General features: G+C 49.6%; 1 protein-coding gene across 10 annotated transcripts in view; it reads right to left on the bottom strand.

The window, feature by feature from the left end:
• Nucleotides 1-21785, bottom strand: part of RGS6 (regulator of G protein signaling 6) — a 450793-nt gene that overhangs the window by 6661 nt on the left and 422347 nt on the right. For 4 of the 10 annotated variants that reach the window (XM_016118653.2, XM_016118651.2, XM_016118652.2 and 1 more), the window contains exon 17: nucleotides 19220-20843. The exons of 1 other annotated variant lie outside the window; for it this stretch is intronic. In XM_016118653.2, the coding sequence (XP_015974139.2) occupies nucleotides 20535-20843 (309 nt within the window). In that variant the 3' untranslated portion in view covers nucleotides 19220-20534. Of the gene's footprint in view, nucleotides 1-24; nucleotides 8662-19219; nucleotides 20844-21785 lie in introns of those variants that run through there. 5 more of the 10 variants (XM_016118655.2, XM_016118657.2, XM_036239112.1 and 2 more) reach the window with 5 other exon arrangements.

Here is a 21785-nt window from a genome sequence, read left to right as displayed (position 1 = left end):
GACACGCGACAGAGGCACACACAGGTGCGCGCACACACACACACACACACACACACGCACACATACGCACACACGCGCACACGCACGCACGCACGCACAGAGGGACAGAGACAGAGAGCCAGACAGGTGAATTAATTGCACGAGCCATGGAGTCTGAATGACTTAGTCACCTGAACCCTTTGATCTCTGGATTTGGGAGCCTTAACGGCAGACGGTTGGAAAAACCAGGAGTCTGGGGCGGGTTAGGGAGGGAGGAGGGTGTGTTGCCCTACTCTTTCTGGAGTGTGGGAATTTTACTTACCCCAAGCCAGGCATTTCAGCTCTTAGAGTGTCTCTTAATGCCTGCCTGTGGGCTGTCCCTGAACTTGATTTTATTCAAGCGTGGAAGGAAAAAGTGGACTGGGGAGTATTAAGATCAGGGAGGGTAGGTTGACCCAAATAGATGTTGGCTAAGGATCTGGATGATTAGAAACTAATGAATTAACTAGTAGTCTTAAGAATGCAGAAGACCTAGGAATCCTGTTTGAAATGCAGGAGGGACACACAGGCTTTGAGTCCTCTTGATGACCCAGTTTGGGCCTGTGAAAGGAATATTTGCTGCAGCTCAGAGCCTGGGCTGGTGACCGGGTGCCACGGCAGGACCCGGGGCAGTGGCCGTTGCTGTCTCGCGTGATCTCAGCTCCCCCTCTGTGGTCCCCAAGGCCTCCACCTCGGGAATTCTACATACCCTTTACTTACAACCTATGTAGCTATTCCTGAAACTATGAAGATGAACCAGGCCATGAGGCCTGGTGCATGAGGCACAGAGGGCCTACGAAATGCCAGTCGTTCACACACCTGGGAGGAGGTGGCTGAGGAGCCTCTGATGTGGGCACAAGGGGAGAGATGATGAGGATGAGTGAGGCTCAGTCATTCTGCTCAGTTCCCTTGATGTGGTCTGAGCCCATTTCCCATTCCCCTCTTCAGAAATCCATAGCATCAGACACGGGGCTAGAGGACAATGTGGCTGGACCCAAGCAGATTGATCACTGTGTCTGAGAAAACACTCAAAACCCATCCTGTTATTGACAGGGGGTCAGTGACACCATTGCCATCTGCGAAGGGCAGCACACAATTGCTCGTCAGCACAGGCGGCAGTATTTGGTAGTGGGAGATTGCAAGGGCCAGTAGTTTCTCATGTTCATTTCCAAGTGGGGTGCGAAGGCTCAGCTTGTTTACTGGGCTTGGCTGCGTGTAAGCTGGATGTAATTAAAAAAATTGATCAGGCTTGTGAAGCCTGGTGGGGTACTCAATAAACCTGCTGATTGATGAATTGATGGATAATGGGCATATCTAACAAATAAACGACATGGGCTGTGAGTTTGCTGGATGCAGGACAACATGTCATCTGGCTTAACACTCCATGGAGGGACATGCCAGCTTGACTTTGAGAATTCTGATGGCATGGATGGGGAGCTTGTCCGGAAGTGAAATTGCTCTCAGGAGCTACTGGAAAGTCTGCATCTAACTCCCCCTGCTCTTTTTTTCCCCCTGTCTTCCTTTCACTATCTTCACGTTCTCCCACTCCTCATTGTCACTAGTGAGATAAACTTTTCATTTTTCCTTCCTATCTTAAAATACACACACATGTGCGCACACACAGAATCTCCCCCATCACCAACCGTATCTGAATCTTCAAATATACTAACCTCAGCTTGCAGCAGGGAACATTTCTACTAGGCTAAGGATTTTTTAATCAGTTTTTTAAAAAAAATCCTAGAGGGTTACAGTGCTAGTCTTTGCACATCACTGAAAACAGGATGGCTACTCCTCTGTGTAGGGTGGATAGGTACAACAATAACTTGTAGCCAGCAGAGGCTGACCTTCAAGCACTCCCGCCAGTCCTGGATTCTAAGACACACATGTAGCCGGCACTCCCTTTGACTGCCCTTTCTTAGATGGAGCTTGAGGCATTTGTCATTCAGTTGGTTCACCTGGGATTGTGCCTTCTGGAAGCAGGCCTGAAGGCAGGAAGTGTGTGTGTGTGTGTGTGTGTGTGTGTGTGTGTGTGTGTATGTGTGTGTGTGTGTATGTGTGTGTGTGTGTGAGAACGTGTGTGTGTGTGTGTGTGTGTGTGTGTGTGTGTGTGAGGTCCTCTCTAGGGAAATACGGAGCTGATGAGTCTTGGGGCCTCGTGGTCCAGAGCTCTAACGAACCTCCCCCACCCCCTCTCCCCCGTGCTCGTATGAAAGGCACCAAGGAATTTTGCTTTCCTCTCGGTGCTCCTTGTAACTGCGGTGACCACGTCAAATCCCGGTTCCTCCCCACCCCCACACCTCCTCCGCCAGGGCCACAAATCACACACTATGTCCCCAGATATATGTTCCAGGTTTGCCACACGCAGTATTTGGGGCTCTGATTTAGTTGGCAGATGTGAAAAAAAAAATCACTAAAGCTTCTGCAAAAACAGTTTGTTTCCAGTGTGTATGTTAAAAGCCCAGAGACAAAGAAGGTGAGGTTTACCAGGCATCCAAACCCTCATTACAGCTTCTTCCTCATTAGTGAGGTCATTTTGGCTGGAGAGGGGGCTGTGGGTTGAGGAAGGCTGAAGAGTCTATTTCTGGAGGATTGTGACTATTTGTTTTAGCTGAATTTGACCCTGAGGCCCCCCACCCTCTAGACCTTCCAGTTCTATAGAGTGGGCTGGGCTGGACTTGAAGGCACTAATTAATCTCTTCCTGCCTAAATCCTGGAGCTCAGCCTCACAGCTCTGACTCCAAGGACCTGTGGCCAACCCATCAATCCTGCCCTTCCCCTCCCCCTAGCTGCTTCTATTTCTTTGGACTTCAGGGGCAGGGGGTGCAGCAGACCAGCCTAGAGAGACGCCTGAGATTGCTCCCAACTGCTCAGCAATCCAGGTGGTGCTCCTTGGCATTTTTCACTCATGCATTTACCAAATGCCAGTTCTGCTGCTAAAGGAGGTCATGAGGGTTCGGGTCGGCTGGAGGAGGGCAGCTCAGCCCAGCTGCAATCTGTCTTCTATGCAGTGACCTCCCGGGTGAGGCTGGAAGGTGGTTACTCATGCAGGACGCAGGCAGGGCTCTATGCCTGGCCTCCGGCTTTAGGGAAGAAATCCTGCAATCACACTGGCTCAGCAGCTGCCTCCCTTCTGAAGAGCTGAGGTTCCTGTAGTTTTCAGGGATCAAAGTGAAATCTGATAGCAGAGGCTACCTGTGTTCTGAGATGAGCTGCCCCAAGGTTTATTCTGCTAGGGGCTTGCTGGGAGCTCCAGAGTTACCTGCTCTGACCAGACGGAGGTGAGCTCCCACCTTCACCCCTGTGCTGCCTAGTCTGGATGATTCTGTAGGAAACACTTAGGAAGGGGAGGGATAATTTCACTCTGCCTGCCATCTTGCATAGTTACAGGGGAAGCCGTTTTTTTCAGGATGTGAGTGTGTGATGTTCTTTAGTGCCGGTCAGTTGGGAACACATCATGGTGCCGGGAAACTGCAGCCAGCTCAGCCTGAAGCCTTGGCGTAGCCGAGCCAAGCAGCTGAAGGTGGTTGAAAATGCTATTAGCAGGCAGCCTTTGTCCAAGTGAAAAAACATACATTCATTAAGAACTGAGCTGCAGAAGTAACATTCCAGAGACACCAAAGCTTTGCATACAAAGCGCTTTTCACCTTTGAGACGTTTGACAAAATTTAATCCAATGGAATTCGGGATCCTTCAGTTTCATGGGCCACAGGCTCAGTGCTGGGCTCACAAACGCCCACACGTTCAATTCCCACCCTCCACCCTGACTAATCATTTCAGCTCTGTGGCCATCTTGATGGCTAGAAGCCTGTAAGAATGTGATCATGAAATCTTTTGTTTCTAAAAAGGAAAGGCACAAAAAGAATTAACCTTTTGTGCAGCGCTTTAAGGAAAATCAACATGCTGCTTGACATGCTGTGGCTCTGTGCATTGCACCTGCAGATATTAATCAACAAACATGCACAATCTAGGTTACCAAGACCTGCCGCCACTTACTTACCTGGGAGGAGACTGATGCTAAACTCTTTGTGTAGGAGAAGGGCTGTGGCTCAGAGAGTAGCCCTGGGGTCAGGTGGCATATTGGGGGTAGCGGAGCCAAGCACTAGGGGCTCAGGCAGGACCCTTTTCAATGCTAAGGGAGTAAAGACATCTGAGCTACCGATGAAATTCTCTTGCTGATTTGCTCAGAGGAGCTAAGACCAAAGTTACAGATATCAAGTCCATCAAGTCTAAACCCACATTACTATGGGGATAGAAATTAACCATGGTTGCTTCTGGTGGAGCAGGATGGAACTGACCGGAGAGGGGCGTGAGGGAACTATCCAGGGTCACGGGCTGTAGGGTACTCTGGTGCATACAAATTCATTGAACCATGTGTAATTATACCTCAAAAGAAAAAAAATCCCAGCTGTCACATTTTGCTCTGAAATTTCCCATTCCTTACTTTCCTGTAGTTGCTGTCTCAGCTAATTTGCCTTTTAGCTAAATTTAATGCTTCTCCTCCAATATATAAAAACCAAGCTTCCTCCACGAGGGGGACTAGAACTTGCAACAGAATTCATTTGGAACACTATTTCTAGTTTCCATGGATCCCAACTTATCACCTCGTTGTGACACACAAACATTTTTCATTCTTGCTATTGAAAAATGGTGTTTTGCTGAACAAGGCTCACCAAGTGGCTTCAGTAGGCAAGAAGTGGGAGGCCCCAGGGATGAGCTGTTCTCCCAAGGAGAAGGAAGGTCACCTAGCAGTAGGTGATCCTCGAGGCCATTAATGATGAGTAAGCGTGCAATCACAGTCCTGGGGGAACATTCCTAGGAGAGCAGTCAGGAGCTAAAGAGCCAGGTGGGAAGGTCAGGACTCTGACTTGGGTTTGGCAGGAAGGGGAGGGGACAAGGACCTGTCTGACTCCATTGTGTGACCTCCCCGAAGCCTTTTCTCCACTGTGCAAAGCAGCAGGAATGATTTCAAAAGGGAGCATAAGGAATCCCGTGGCATCTCCTTTCTTGATGATGTTTAAAACCGGGGAGAGGGTGCCATTGGTTGGGATAGTTTAGAAGTCTGAGAAACTCTGGCGGGAGATGATAGGTGAATCCAAACCTAATACAGAACAGTTTCAAAAAACTTTTGAACTCTTGATCTCTTATCACCCTCTACTGAACTTCATGAGGCGAGGTGGAACAGACAAAATGGGGAAATCAGGTTATGGGACAAGCCAAAGATTACACGCCACTAACCCACAGCAGAGCTGGGCCTGAGCAGCTGTTTCTGACTTTCTGACTCTTCAGCGGATGGGGGCGGGAGCCCCATGGCAAGGGCCATTCCTGGGTCCGTATTACTCACAGGTCCTTGCCAACTTTCAGATCTCTCTCAGGAGCTGAAGGGCATTTTATTTTCTTTTAAAATACTCTCTTTATTTGACTTTTTAAATATAAGATACCACAAACATAAAACAACAGCCAAATTAAAAAAAAAATCAAGAGATGGGTTAAATTGAATAAGACAAAGTTCACTGGCTGAAGAATTAATATACATTAACATATATTTAAGCCTGTTAAAAATAAGGAATACGATCAAAATAAAAATAATGGATTCCTTTGTAACAACACACCATCTCATGTACAGTGGTCTAAAAAATGAGGTTTTGCCACCTAAATGGTGGGTCTATGGAATTTGTCAGCTGTCACATCTTCTGAAAGCTATTCCCACGAAATGTCACTGGGATCATAAGCAAGTTCAGACACTTTACTCCAGCCTGTATTGGCAACTACCAGTGCTTTTTTTCTTTAAAAATATTTTTAATTTAATAAAGGTATCTGAACCAAATGTGAAAGGACCAGCCTATCCCCTCATTCCCCAGAGATTTTCATTTTGAATTTCTTAATCCCGCCCACTGGGGGTGGGATCAATCTCACAGGTATCCTCCCTTCTCAAGCGCCCTCCTCTTCAACTCACCCAGACCTAGATGGTGGCAGGGTGGGGATGGTCCCATGAACAGGGACACAGGTGAGCTGCCAAGGACAGTTACTACTGTCGGCCTCCCCACCTCCTGCCCACTGACTGAACAGTGAGCAGCTGTTGTGTGTCAGGCACATTAGACATTTTCCAGAGTCTCAGACGTGCTGATGTCCACACCACCCTTGCCCGTTAGGTATTACTCTAACCTTCACTGGACAGAAGAGGGAACAGGCTTAAATAGAGCTCAAGCCACTTGCCTGAGGGCATACAGCTAGTCAGTGGTGGAGATGAGTGGGCTGGTCTCCATGATCCATACACCTTCTACACTGTACGTGACTGTCACTCTCAAGAAAAGAGGCAGATGAAACGCTCAGCGACCACGAACTTCTTCACATCCACCCACACCAGGTGACCTCTCTGGGCAGCACAGGATGATTTTCTTACCCTCACTGAGAAAGAAGCTGTAGCTCTCAGGAACGCTTGAGCCCATCTCAGGCCCTTCTGCCCTGCCCAAAGGGCTTCCCTCATCATATTTGGGAATCCTGAGAAACAGAAGGTGCCACCTTTTGTCTGGCAAGCCTGGCAAAGTGAGACTTTGGTTACTGTGCTGAGCTGAGATGCAGTCGCCTCTATTTGGTGCATATGGATTTACAGTGGTGGCTGCTGGACAGGCCAGGTGAAGCTACCACTTCCGTTTGTGGCCCTGCATTATTGGTGCCTCTGGGATCTCTATAGCAACCTTCCCAGGGAAGCGAGAAACAGGTGTGATGTTTACCTTTCCAAGGAGGTGCAGGCACACCTGCCCTACTCCCGTTAGAACCAACTCCAATCAGAACCTTGAATTGGGGTGCCCCAGCTAGGCTGGGGAATCCCTCCCCGGGGCTTGTTCCTGGCATCTCAGACTTCTGCCTTCTATCATACTCATCACTCACAGGACTCTTTGCAGAGGCCAGCCTCTGCCTGTCCATTTTGGTGGGTGCTGGGAGACCTTCCTTCATGGTCTCCAGCAGTGCTGGGACAATTCTGGAAACAGGCAGGCATGCTAGGAGTGGCAAGGGCTCAGCAGCTGGGCTCCACACTGGTAGCACAATGCCCAGCACGGACACCTCCAGCCTCTTGTGCAAGTTGTGCGTTCCTGCTTTCTTATCGCTTTTTCTCTGGTTGCGCAAGAAGTGTCTCCTTTTTCTACCAGATCTTTCTTATCTCCTCCTTCTAGTTCTGACTAAACAATGCAGATGCTCTTTGTATACACAGCTTGCAGGAAGTTCTTGGCGGACTCAGAAATGGAGTGGAGGCAGGCATTCCCCTCTCAAGGCCCCTCAATAGCCTGTGTCTGGTAGCATGTGGAATGCCTCCCCTTCCTCTCCTCCTCCTCCCCAAATGTACTTTGGCATTTCAGCTCTGGTTCACTCCAAATTAGGCAAAGGCTCAAGGAAACAGGGACATGGCCGCGTTGCTATTGGCAACAACTTGATGCTACTGTTTTCCAACCAGGAAGTTCACGTGAGCCTTGACCATGGCTACAGTGGAGGGTGCTGCTGAAGTTTTGCAGATGAGATAGCAGGAGGAGTCACTTCCTTGCCAGTGTGTGATTCTCCTGAGGCCCCACAAGGACTCTAACTCTACCCTCCTAAGGGTACTTCTTATCTCCTGCAAACACGTTCACCCAAAACATATTCATTGGTTAGGGTCCTTGGTTAAGCCAGCTACCGAGGCAGAGAACAATAAAGGCACAGGCAGTCAACATGCTGACCACCCCCCACCACCCAGGAGCATAATCTTTCCATGAATGTCCATGTCCGTTTGAACACATACGCAGAGGGCTGGCTCATTTCCTTTCTACCACTAGGAATGCAGTTCGGCAGGCATTTATCAGATATGTATTTCTAACCTGAAAAAGTATAGCAGAGGACATGTCAAGCTGTATTTTTCAATACATCTCTGCATTGAAACTTGGGCCTATGGAATTCCTAGCCACTGAGAACCTTCTTACTTCCCTACAGATCCTTTCACATGTCACCGTGATGATTTTGGTCCCCGTGGGACAGTGGGTGGGTGGCTGCCCAGCCTTCTCCCCTATGGAGGGGCAGACAAAGCTGCCTTACTCCTGTTAGAGCCAACTATATAGAATGTGAGATTGCCAAGTTTCCAGCAGGACTTGGCCTTAGGCCACGAAGGAATGGTTACGGGAGGGAGCCATATCTGAGGCATAAAGCCTAAGGCTGCTGCCGTTGCATTTAAAAGCATCTTCAAAGGTGGGTGGGCTTTTCTATCCTGCTCTGCCAGGGGTCTAGGGGAAGCAACTTATAGGATTAATACCTAAAGACATTATTTGCACCTTGCCACTGGGACAATGGACTCATCTCAGTGTTGTTTCTGGAACCCCTCAGCTCCTTGTTTCTTAGAAAGAAAATACTATGGGTGCAAAAATGGGCAGGAAAAATGGGAACACCAAAAAATGTGTGCCACCGACTGTCCACGGAACGAGAGAGCGAGTACGGGAGTGGTGGGCGGAGACGAGGCCACAGACAAACAGATCATCTCCTCCGGGTTTTGGAGCACCTTCTGTGCAGAAGGATCCCAAAGAAGGTTATAGAGTGGGGACGCCGGGGTCACTCACCCACTGCTGGAAGGAAGCCACCTCGGGGGTGAAATGCAGCGGCCATTCTGACTCTGCGCCAGCAGCACTAGGCAATTGTGTTTTTAGGAAGGGAAGTGAAGAATAACTTATCCAGCTGAAACCATGAAGACCTGTGGCTTTAGGGGGACCCCTGCCCAGACACACACACAGCTGTGGCGGGCATGCGATCCATGCGCAGACGACATGCAGGTCCGCAGCGTATGTTACACACGTACCATACACTGAACACGGAGGCATCTAACAGGCAGGCAGCGCATGCACCTGTGACTACAGCTGTGCACATGTTCATGTGTATGTTTACACCACAGGCACTTACATAAGCATCTCATGCAAGGCGCATAAGCAACCATGCGATTGGCTGTTGAGCATTAACCTTAGGCTCCTGAGATGTCAATCTTTGACAAACACTGCAAACTTAAAGCATTTACCTTAAGATATGTATATAAAACCTGAATTCTCCCCAGGAAAAAGCCATTCATGTCAGTGGAAATGACCTCTTTGCTTTTGTCTCTGTTGATACTACAAATAGTAGGAGCGTGCACCCCAAAGGTCTGGTTTATTGAGGTTTCAAAGCATCCTCTGCCACCTGCTCCTGACTCGTCCAACAACCCTACCTTGTAGTACGTGGTTAAAAAATAGAAGCCTTTGTCTATTTGGCAGATGGAGCAACTGGGCTTGCTGAGGCTGTATTGCTCAGGATGGCTCCAGGCAGGCAGACAGCTGAGAGGAGAGGGTTCCTGGGAATGAGGTTTCGGCTGTGCTCAGTGCTACATCTGGACGATTGGCTCTCATGCTCCTACCATGGGGAGAACTATTCCTGATCTGTGTCTGGAGGCAGGAGGCGTCGTAGGTCCTGCGGCTCAGTAGGAGGCAAAAGCCAGATCCTGAGACGTATGCAACATTTTCCCCACCTCTCCACCTCCCTGCACCACACAGCGACGAGCCCCACAGCTCCCACAGCTTCCCTGGAAGTGCTTAGGGGCCCTGCGAAGTTGACCGCAAGGCAGAAGCTGGCCTGCTGGGCACCACAGTCCCTCTGTACCCAGGGAAAACAGGAACCAGCTCTCTGGGTCGACTTTAAAAATAAGCTAATAATAATAGCTAACATTTATTGAATAGTTCATGGAGCTGGGCACTAAAAAAATAAATGTGCTTTGTACACATTGTCATATATGAAATACCCACCAAACCATCCTCAACTGTAAAGTAAATATGATACCCACCTCGCAGAATACTATTGGAAATTAAATAAGGCAATAAGAAGTAAGCATGGCTGCAGATAATATCATAATAATGAAAATAATAATACAAAGAGCTACACTTGAGTGCATACGCTACAAATACTGTACTAAGCACCTTGTGTATTTTTTTCCCACTTAATCATTTACTCTTATCTCTCTTTTACAGATGAGGAAACAGGCTTAGAGGAGCTGCCCAAATCATCCAGCTAAGTGGTAGAACTGGAGTAGAACAAAGTCCCTCTCAGGCCAAGCTCAGCATGACACGGACACCCACAGTATAACACAGTGAGCCCCCAGGAAATGGCAGCCACTGTTGTCATGCCCTCGTACAGTGCCAAAGGACATTCCATGCAGTAGGCTTCATTACACCCATCGGACAAGTGAGCGACTTGCCAGGGTCTTATTCCAATGTCAGGTGGAGAAAGAGGATTCACCTGTGGCCGCCTGTCTCCTACTTCCTCACATTCCAGTGGGCACAAAAGGGATGTTGTTTTCAGAGGGCAAAGCCAGCGGGCCATCTACAGTCGGGGATGAGAATGCAGCTGGGGGAAATGTTGCTGCCAGATTTTTGACAACATTTAACCCTGGATGGTTGGTGGTGCTCAGCCACACCCCTCGTGGCTGGCTGCTGATGGAGTAACGAGAGTCTGGGTGGCTCCGGGCAGGCAGCCACGAGGGGCCAGTCGGTGCCTCTCAAAAAGCACTCTGGTCGGGCAAGATGCACCTTGCTGTGCCTCATCTGTGAGGCCCTAGGGAGTATGGAGAAAAAGGGGACACTGTCGCCAAACCTGAGAGAAGCTGCTAAAAGGCAGGTTAGGAGGCTCTGGTGGCAGCCACTCTACCCACCCTGCTTCCTGGTAACCCTTTCATAATGTTCCACAGACCTAGACACGATTTGGGAAAGCTACGACGGAGGGCTCGCAAATGACACAGTCTCTGCATCTGTGTCATTACCAAGGAAACCTCCATCAAGCATATGACCGCTGGACAGTGATCACTTACAAAGGCTAATGGTTGACTCCCTTACACAGTTACAACTATGGAACTTTTCAGTATCGTCCTGGAGACAGAACCCATCAGAATTTCCCCACTGGTTTGGCTGCAGATTACAAGGTTGGGTTGAGTTTTTCATTGGCCGCTCTATCTCCATTTGGCAACTTAATCTGCTGTGATGGAAGGGCAGGCCCTTGATACTTGCTCGACAGTCTGTCTTTTTCCATTAGGCATGAAGGTTCAGAGGCACCACGCTGTTTGCGCAAGTGAGAAAGGCCAGGGGGCAGGGTGAAAAATGGTTCTCCAATCCTGTAGAAAAGTCTGGGTGTACCCTAGGTCCCCATACCTCTCTTCCCCACTTCTTATATCCAGAAACCAATTGTGCCTGACAGAGTTTTAAAGGACTATTTAGAAGAACATGGTAACAATCAACTCTGACCAGGTTTTCTTTAGCTTATTAAAATTTTGCTGACTTTACCAGGATTGCCATGTTTAATGAGAGGCCTCGAAGAATTTGAAAGCAAAAGATGAGGAGAGGAAAAAAGCCATCAGCTATAATCGCCATAATTATACAATCCCATGAGTTGGAAGGAGCCATAGTGAAGCTTAAGAGAGAGAAGAGAGTGTCGTTTGCAATTGGGTTGGTCCTCGGGACAGCTGGAAAGAATGTGACCCAAGAGCCCTTCCCTTGCCTGGAGTTGGGTTGAAGATGAGTCCTCAAGGAATGGCCCAGGAGAAGGGGTCCGCAGGGAGGGCAGTTTCTCCCTAGTCTAAGGCCTCTGAGGGCTTGTTCTGCTCCTGGTCAGGCTGAGATGTTTTTGGTGCCAGCTTGCCCACCTGGAATCTGCAACTGACTTTATCGTCTTTTCTGCTTTCAATGAGACACCTTTTCTGGACGGGAATAATGACAGGCCAAGCTTCCTCTGATGCGGAACCGGGGCGCCCCACGTACATGCCCACCGCAGCTGTGCTCAGCCCAACTGCACTGCAGTTGCTCGGCCTTCCTGTGCCAACAGGCACCTACGTCCTCTGCCCACTGGCCTTTTAGGCATTCAGGAAAAGGGCCCTGTTGCCCAGAGCTCAGCTGCAGCAGCAGGGTCGGCTTAAAACAAAACAAACAAAAAAAACAAAAAGCAAGGATGACATGCAAAGGGCAGTGTTACCGCTGCTCCTCGACAGTCTCCCTGACTTTGACTGTGTGTCATCGTCTGGCTTTTTTTCCTCAAGGCACAGCCTAACCTGCCTCTTGGATCCCTCTTCTCCAGTCTCAGCAAATTCCCTGCATTTGATTCGTTCTTCTTTTCCATGGCTTATTTATAAACCACAGGACAAAATGCAGTAGGAGTCATTTAACAAATATTTTGAATACATCAGACGATTTCAGTTGGAAGGGACGACGGAATCCAGTGCAGAAACCTACCCTACAATATCCTTGGCCACTCGGCCTCAGCAGGTTTTCAGGGAGCTCGTTGTTCCCCAAGGTGACACGGTCCACTCTTGGGAAGTCGCTCCTGTTAGAATATGCTTCCGTAGAGTGACCTTGCCCATATTTTCTCCCCATTTGTCTGAAACGATCGAGAAATGTCCACTCACTCTGGAAGACAAGTTATAGAGTCTCCTTAGAGGCTAAACATCTTTGTCTGCTTCAGTCTCGGCTGAGATGGCTTCATGATTCCCCAGTTATTCCTTCTGAATTTTCTCTAGATCGTTAAAGTTCCTAGTAAAACGGGCGGCTTAGGACCAAGACTCGGCACAGTCTAGAGCAACACAGAAAGCAGTAGAACGCTGCTTCTGACCTTGCCACTTTTTCATCGCTGCCTAAAGTTGCTTCTTTAAAACAAGTGATTGCATCCTGCCTTTGCTTATATTAAGCTTGCAGTCAATTATAATGCCAGAATTTTTTTTTCTTGAATTACAGTGAAGGATTCGAATGCTATCCTGTAGTAGTAAGACCGATTTTTTTCAAACATAAATTTTATCTGGTTAAATTTTATCTAGTTGTTTTTGACACATCTTTCCCCCTCAAGGAGGTACTTTTCAAATATAATTTCATTATCTACCAAATGAGCAATACCGTTCAGGTTTGGGTCTTTGAATAAGATCGGCATCTTTGTCTCTTTATCCAAGTTATCAAAAATGATGTTGGATGGGACGGGGCAGTGGCTGAAGCCTTGTGGCTACAACCAGAAATGGCCTTTCCCATTGACATAGAGCTACGAATTTAACCTCTTGCCTGTCATTAAGACACTGTGGATATACTTGCTTTACCTAATTAGGGGTAAACGGAGGGACTAAAGATGAAGGGGAGAGGGGCAGAAATAGACATTATTTTCAAGCTCATTGCACTAATCTCAGGTCACAAAGAAATATTCTCTGGAGCAGGGGATGTAGTTATCATAGTCATCCATATGCAGTAAGCCAGGCTGACAAGGAGTGGGCAGAAAGTTCCTGCCAAATATTCTACCAATGAGGCCCCTTCCTGTTTGGGGCTCTGGTGCCACTGCTCAGGCCAAAATGATTTGACAGTGACCAGGCAGTGTGAAAGAACCACTACCATTTGGACTCTGCCACAGCTGGGGTGGCTAGACAGTCTCAGGCTTGTCCACCATCCCATTCATCAAGGAGCCATCGAACAAATATCCAAGGATCTTTCGCTCATTGGCCTTCAGGTAACATCGCTAAACTGAAAATCCCTCCGCTCTGAGCTCTTCTTGGCTCCCTGCAGCGTCCCAGTTAGCATTCTGCTTCATAGCAGCGTTTTACAGATTGTTCCTGTGTACGGATTTATATCCCGCCCTCCTTCCAGGATGCCACGCTTCTCGAACTCAGTTTCAACCAAAGAGACTCATTTGCTGCTCAAAAAAAAAAAGGGGGAGACTCCGAATTATTTTCACCAGGAGTTGACTTTGGGGGGAATGCCATGGAGATCTTACTCCTCAGCCTTCGAAGTCCTTAGACCTTGAGCTTTCTGACTCTAACTCTCCACAGGCAGAGTTGGGTCTCTTCTCCCTGACCTTGACTTGGACAGCCTTGTCCCTTTCCTAGGTTCCTGCTGTTCCAAAGCTTGATGAACGCCTGGAGGTTTCTCTCTTTCTCTCCCCTTGGGTAGTGCCTCCGCGCCCCCGGCAGGACTGAGGTGGATTCTGTCCTGTGCAGTAGTGCGCATCCTGTCCCCAGAACAGTCTGTACTTCCTGTTGTCCGTCCTGCTAAGGGCCCTGCAGTCACCTTCACTCTCTGCTTCCTCACTGCACAGATGGGAGCCCGCGGCTGTTCTGTGTGGCTGCCTGGGGATAAGCACCAGCAGTCCGACTGGACAAGTGACAAGGAACAGGCTGAAATCCCACGACTCAATCAGCCACTTCTAAAGTGAGAGCTCCTTCTAGAAGGACGTCTTTTCTGAGTGCAGGGTGGGAGGAAGGTTCTGTTACGGCAAAGGGCTACAGGTCACCTCCCGAAATAGATTCCCGCCTGGCGCACTCACACACAGTGTGCCCCCAGCCTGCCTTGCGGAGACTGGCAGGGGATACGATTTGGATCCGAATCAGTGGCTGTAAACACACAGCTGTGCCTTTCTGCCTCAGAGGACTTTGATTTTCACTTGACTGCTCAGCACACTGGGGTCTCAGGAAGGCAGGGGAGGGCCTGGGTGTGGGGAGAGGGTGGGCCTGGGTGCAGGGGAGGGAATGCCAGGTGTGGGGAAAGGGAGGGCAGGCGAGAGGAGGCAGCGAGCAACTCTGCAGAGCCTTGCCTGACCCATGCGTCCTGGCGTGTGGAGGCCTGAGTCACCGCTGTGTAGTTTCTCTGAGTGGCACTCCCCGGGGAGGGTGTGTTGGGCTGCCTTTGGTTGACAAGTTGAACCATCAGCTGCAATAGCTGGGGAAGGTCTGTCCTCCTTTCAGAAAGGTCGCAGGGTCTAGGGCTGAGTTCCTTAGAAATGACGACCTCTGACCCTTCACAGAAATGAAAATCTCACCCGTCTCCAGAGTCTTGGAAAGACTCCCATCTGCCTGCCATAGAGACTCGCTTTGTCTTCTCTGCAACCCACTGGCCAACCTGATTTGGTTGTCTTACATTCTATAGTTTGCTTTTAAAAAATAATCATTTTCATTGTTCAGCTACAACATGGTAATATTAAATACGCCTTTTCAAACTTCACTCGGAGCCAAGATGGAGAGAGAAGGCTAGAGACCAGAGGAGACTCGACCTACCACTGACTGTAACCAGGACACGCTAACCTCTTTTTGCCCAGCAATAAGGGAACAGTGGCAAGCTGGCCCGGAGTTCTTCAGGGAACCAGAATGCGCGGCGGCAGGTGAGCAGCCGCGTGATGCTGAGGTCCCCAAACGCTCACATTTCATTCCTTCCTGTGCCCCACGATGTACCGTGATGCAGCAGCACCCACTCTGGAATCCACTCTTCTGCCCAGCTGACCTCACCCCCCACCTCCCGACGCACACCAGGCTGGGCGTCTATCCCAGAGGGCGGGGACTGCAGCCCTGGCAAAGTCGCCTTGAAGGCGTCACAGTGAGTGAGGGAGCCCTGAGCAATGGAGGGAGGGAGACTGTGGCTTAGATAGCCTGCGACGCTCTTAGCTATGGTGCTTTATCCTCAGATCTTTGTCAAAAGATTTTAAATACACACCCAACTCAATTCCATCCATGGATTATTTCCTGGCCTCAAAGGCTGGCAGCCACTTCCTGGGCAGGAAGGCAGCTCCTCTCTCATTCTGAGGGATGATTAGCACAGCTCAAAAGTCTCAGAATGGAGAGGAGCATAAACCTGTAGACACTACCAGCTGGAAAAGTCCATAGAGATTATCTCGTCTAAGCTGTTGTACAAAGGAGAAGCCCAGCACTCAGAGAGGGCTAGTGATTTGCCTAGGGTCACACAGCTAGTAAGCTCAGGCTGGAAGCAGGAGCCACTCTACATGAGGGCTGCTGTGGAGTTTCACAGAGTCCTAGAAGTCCTCGCTGCCCCAAAGAGGCGGAGTTTCATGCTTTTCCTCCCAAATACTGCTTTAGAAGCCTACCTTAATCTGTAGGCAGGCCAGGGTTTCACTGCCGCTGGGTCTCAGGGCTCTGAGAAGGGAGAGGCTGGCAGTCTGGTCTGTGACCTAGTGGTCCCAAAGGGGCCTAAGGACTGTTTGCAATCAAAACCAAACCTGCTTAAAGACTTTTAGCCAATCGTCCCTTGCTGGAGGCCCCAAAGCATTCCCACCCCCGGCTACCCCCCCCCCCCCCCCGCACTGAAGTCAAAGCCCTCTGGGGGCTCTGCTGAGTCCAGGTTTTGAGAACTCACTCCACCAAAGTGCATGGCTGAGCAGGAGGGGAAAGCAAGGTCCTCTGGGAAGGAGCTGCTAATGCCGCTTTGGCTGAACACCCTGGTTATCTGCCGCCTGCCTTGCCTGCCAGGAGCCTCTGCCCTTCACTTCCGGTTCAGCACCTGGGCCTGGAGCAGGGCGTTTCTTCCAGCAGAGCTGCCTGAAAGGGGGCAGGGAGGGCGTGAACTGCCTACTCTTTAGCTCTCATTAGCTTTCAGCTGGGAGGGAGGAAATGGAGCGGGAGGAAGGGTGGGGGAGGGGGAGGGTGACAGCTGGCTTTCAGAGCTTCCTGATCTCCATCTGACTTTCCTGCTGCATTCCTTGGCAGGCACGCCCGTCAGAGAGATGCCACTCGGCACAAGCCAAAGCTCCCTCAGCCCCTGGCCCCAGTCGTTTCAATTCCAAGGAGCACCTTGACGGAGCTCAACTGCGATGTTCTCCTGGAGGAGGATGAGCACACCTGGCCCTGGTTCTCCGCCCTGCTTTCCTCTGTAGCCTCTTACGCTTGCTCAGGCACCAGCAGCCCCATTTTCCATTATTGGAGCTCAAGGCTACAGCTGATGAGGCTCCCAAGAGGGCAGCTGAGGCTTCAGCTGAGACCCCAGGCAAAGGAGTCCAGGGAGGCTCACGCCAGCATCACTTGGGGCTGGCGCTTCCTCTAACGTAAGTGCCATCACTCTGCGGAGCTGTAGACAAGGAGCTTTCTGTAGCTTCTCCTTCCTGGGTTAGAGTTCTTACTGGATGACTCTGGCTACCACCCCAAAAGGGACAATCTAATTGTTGCCGTTGAGACCTGGCTAAAGGCCCTTTGCTGCTTACTCTCCTCTGATGTGAGCCCCTGGTCCTCGATGTCAGAGTCAGCTCCTAGTGAGGCCCTCCCTACTTTGTGGTAGACCATGAAGGAATGAGCAGACCTAAGAGAAAACAGTGGGAAGGAGAACCCTGTAGCTCTGGCTACCCTCATACCCTCATCTGTCAACTGCAAAGCCAGGAAGACAGCAGGGAATGGCAGGCTGGTCAGCACTGAGCGGTAGGAAGCTGTCTTTAGTTTGAGAACCCTCCCCCTCCTCCAGTCAGTAATGCCTGGGACTTCCCACCAAAGAACCTGGAGAGATGGCAGGTGATGCGAAGGCAGCCCACAATGACGTACCAGATGTTTCCTATTGTGGCTTTCATGTTTTACAGCCGCCCTGAAAGAAAGCTTCCCAGCGGACAGGACCGGGGAGAGACAGGTTCCACTCATTTGAGCCCAGGCTAAGTCTGGGGCTCCGCTCTAGAAGCTGCTACATGTTACAGCTCTTCCCAAGACTGGGGCGCCTTGGACCGGGGCCACCGTGTACAGTGGTGAGAGTCATTCACCGTGCAAGGGAAGCTGAGAGTCAAGTAGGAGCTGAAATTCAGCCTGTGCTTTGCTTGGCCAGGTGGGCATCTATAGAGCTGGGCCCAGCAGAGGGAATCCTATTTCTGGTTTTGAAAAAGGATACAAAATGGGCTAGCCATGCCGCGGACGTTCAGTTATGTTTGGTTCTGAACCCGGGCCTTCTCTGTCAAACAGTTTACGCAGTCCACCAAACTACACAAAGCTCGGCACAGCACACCTCCAGACATCTGTGTTGTACATTTGAGCTCTGAGTGACTCAGACTGAAGCTTCCATTGGAAGGAGAAGCTCACGCAGCACTGCCTCTGCTGGGGGTCGCGAGGCCCCTTCTGTACCCAACAAGCATGGCCCCAGCAGCCTCCATGAACCTCATTAAGCTACTCCTCAGGATCTCGTGTAAAAGGGGGCATCTGTCAACTTCAACAGAGAATCCCTCCATGTCACGGTACACCTGAGACCTGGAAAAAACAATGTGCTTTCTCCAAATGTTCCTCCTTTACCAAGGAAAGAAAGGACACAAGCATGGGACAAATTCTGGATTCAGATTCAGCCTTGATAAGAAGCTAGCTGACTGAGGTAACCAACCAACACTTCTTGCCAATAATTAGTCCTACATGGCAGTCAACCTCACGTGCTTGATCCATGAGCTGCCTAACTTCACCTCCTCATTTTTCCATTATTAGCCCCATGACATAGATTTTTTTTTACACATACTTCCCAGCACCATGAAAATACTCCTGAACCAGGCTTCTATTGAGTTTTATATTTCATAGTATGTAGCCAATGAAATAGTCATGTAGACCTTCTTTTATAGAAATCAAACACTTTATGTATATTATACCTAGAAAATGGCTACCAGATTGCAAGGCATATTGGTTAGTTGGTTAACTCTGTTTGATTGGAACCCTGGGCTGTTGAAACCAAGTTCTTGGGTTCCAGCCTCAAATACACTGAGAGTCGCCACTGTTCTACAGCCATGGGCCATCCCCTCAAACTCAGCCACGTCCTGTGTGGATGTGGTGTGATCTCAAGAGCACAGGAATATGGAGTGATCAGTGCGAATCCATCTTCATTTCTGCCACTGGAACTAAAAGATCAGAATTCACCACCCCCTAGAGTCTTCATAGAAGAATAGCAGGGAATTTAGGAATTTTTGTTGGCATTGTTGAAGTTTTGGGTCTTTTATCTCATAGATGCTAAAAATCTCGGGAGCGTGGGAGACTCTTCTCCTTCAGCTAGCCCTGAAAACATCTCTGTACATTCTCATGCATGTACACTTCCGACGTTGGTAAGGCATCTGGTGATTTTTCATTCCATACACTTTGTTAATAGACCTTGGAGAACCACTGAACCAACACCACTCTGGGATGAAGGGACATCAATAAATGCTCTTCGCAGAGCCTAATCAAGATTATTCTTGCCTTTCCTGATACCCACTTCTCATGAAAAGCAGCCTAGACGTGTTCGGACATCTCACCTGAATACCTCTCTCACGCCCTTGGCCCACATGGTCACCTGAAGGGCCTCTATGGGGCTGTGGGGGTCCTGCGTTCCTAGTTCACACCAATAGTTCAAGTTGTCTCACAGCACACTCTGGGCTTATCAACAAAATCCCTAGGCATCCTCCACCCACTATATGCAGGCCTCGAAAGAGAGAGGAATGGGTTCCCACAACTCTCCATCACGCCCTCGGGGGTGGAGGAACTCCCATCGGCCTTGCCTTTGACATTCTGTGGCAACTGCTTGGTGTGTAAAGACACATGGCTGTGGCACACCAGCGTGAAGACAGACATAAGACCAGCAGGCCTTGCATTCTGCAAGTTCTGACTTCTCGTGAGGAAAGACCATAGAGAGAGAAGAGCAAAGAAGAGAAGAGATGAACACTCATATTTTAACTGTACCTAGTAGGGCTACTTTGATGTTTACATCTAGCAAATTCAAAATGTTTAAATTCAGTTAAAATGCATCTAGCTATGACAGGTAAACAACTAAGTTGCTTTCAACCTAGAATTCTTAGATTTTATATTAAAGGAATGAAATAAAGATACTACTCACACAGCAGTCTAGGTTTACAAGGATTTTCCTCTTCAACAGAGAGGGGGAAAAGGCAAGTTGACATCAGTGGGTTTCCACCCTTTGGGAAGAGAAATGTGGCCAGTTCCATTGGTGGGATCCCTGCTTCTCAGCTGCCATGTTGGTTCCCTTTGGTTTCATGGTAACAGTGCAGGCTGAGCCCCATGAACTCAGCAGGTTTGTGTTTGACAAGTAAGTGAATGAATGGGATTGAGTATTCCCTGTGCATCAAGCCTGATGTTCAAATCTTGTAGAGAATGGCATGGAAAGCAGAGATGGGGCTGTGCTGTTCTACAGCCCACAGAACAAGATCTCTACCGTGCACCACGAAAAATACCTACGTGATCAGTGCTCTCACCGGTTACCACAGGGTCTCCTACGCGCCACCATTCTAGTCTCTACGCCATCTAAGCTGGGCGTGCAGGGATAAGGCCGCCTCCCTTCAAGGACAGTGAACCTGCAGCCCCTCTTTATCAGAATCAAGGCCCGGGGAGCTTGTCAAGGCCTCGACCCTGGGAGCACAGGGGCAGTACAGGGACTTGCTTCTCCCTCCACCCCATGGCTACTACTGTCCTCTCCCTGTCACACTATGCAAATGAGGCTGGCAGGGGGCCATAAAGGATGAACTCATGCAGAGGCCACTGACACACACCAGCTAGACCACATCACCAGAACCCATGCAGCTCGGCCACCTCCTGCGCACACAAAAGCCGCCTACACAGCAGCATCAGCTCGCGACCCACTCCCGCATGACTGCCAGAGTTCACAGGAGGAAATTTGGAATTTTTTTTTAAAGATGAGCTACGGTTCTGAGCCAATTTATTTCATGGTACATTTCGATGGCCTTCTCCCTGGGCTGCTACAGAAGATGCACAAACTGCACAGCCCAGAGGGCGGTGGGGTCCTTCCTCTTCAGAGCCCTGAGCAGAAGGTCAAATGCAAAGCCCGAGGCTGGGCAGTCATGTGTGCACCTTCTGCAGAGGGAGCCGCTTGGTCTTTTGCAAATCCATCCCTAGAAGTGAAGCTGCAGACACTTGCAAAAGAAAAGGGGTGTGTTGAGGGGGAAAGCACTGGACTCCCTCCCACCCCAAAGGAAATGACAACAAAAAAAAGAACCAAGAAAAGAAAAAACAAAAGAAACGAGGGAAGAAAACCAGCTGAACTTACCACACTGCGAGTGAACTTTTCTAAGGAAGTTCTACGACCTTGCTCACTTTCTGGCTTTAGGAACAAAAAAAAAAAAAGGTAGGGAGAAAAATACAGAAAAAAAAAAATCTTCAGCTTACATGTGGTTTCCAAACAGCACAGCGGCAGCTAATGAACAAAAACAAAAGCAAAACAGGGCGAAAAAACGGGAAAAGAGAAGCAGCCAGCGCTGTATGCGAGAGTCAGTGGGAGAGTCAGAAAACAGAAGCCCACGGGAAACGTGCCGCCTCCTTGGAGCAGTGAGCGGAGAAGGGTGGGTGCTTCTCCCGGGGCCATTAGTTGTGCTTCAGGGCTCAGAGTAGCAGCCACTGCTGCTCTGCAGGCCCACAGTCAACAGTTTGAATTGCCTGCTCGTTGCTTTCTACTGGCCCTGCCCACATACGACAGCTTCTGGTGGTTGAGGCCCCGAGGCCACGGGCGGCCATCTGGGGGCCCCAAGTGGGGACCCAGAACAGACTAGCTCTGAGGACCCGTAGGGTATGCGAGGAATGCTCATGGGACATCAGAAAGTGGCTGTGGGTTCGGATTGAGACTTCTGAGATTTTCCTGCCCAGATGCAGCTAGAAAGTTTGCTAACTTCAGTAACTCGCTTATACACCCTTACTGGTTCTCATTCTGTGTCCTTAGAGTAGGGAAGGCCTACCCATGTCCTTTGCAAAGAGTCTTGGGCTTTGGAAGGGTGCTCTGGAAAGAAAATGTTCTCTTAGTACTGAGGAGGGTGACCCCTTCCAAGGAAGCTTTCTGAGGAGCTCTTAGCTGAGGAGTTCTCAACAGGGGCAAAAGGGGGCAAAGCCCCTGAATGCTCCCTGGGGCTGACCGCTCCCCACCACCGAAGGAGAGTGTGTGCACCTGTTGGTTTTCTGCTTGTTCAAGGGGTCTGAGGAGAGAATTACACCCCAAATACCTACCTGCCAGTTTATCCTAGAGCCCTGTTCCAGGGCCCTGAGCACAAGTCTG

This window comes from Rousettus aegyptiacus, unplaced genomic scaffold (genome assembly GCF_014176215.1).
Source record: "Rousettus aegyptiacus isolate mRouAeg1 unplaced genomic scaffold, mRouAeg1.p scaffold_m13_p_3, whole genome shotgun sequence".
Lineage (NCBI taxonomy): Eukaryota > Metazoa > Chordata > Mammalia > Chiroptera > Pteropodidae > Rousettus > Rousettus aegyptiacus.
The sequence above is the reverse complement of the archived record's forward strand: the minus strand, read 5'-3'. Positions and strand labels throughout refer to the sequence as shown.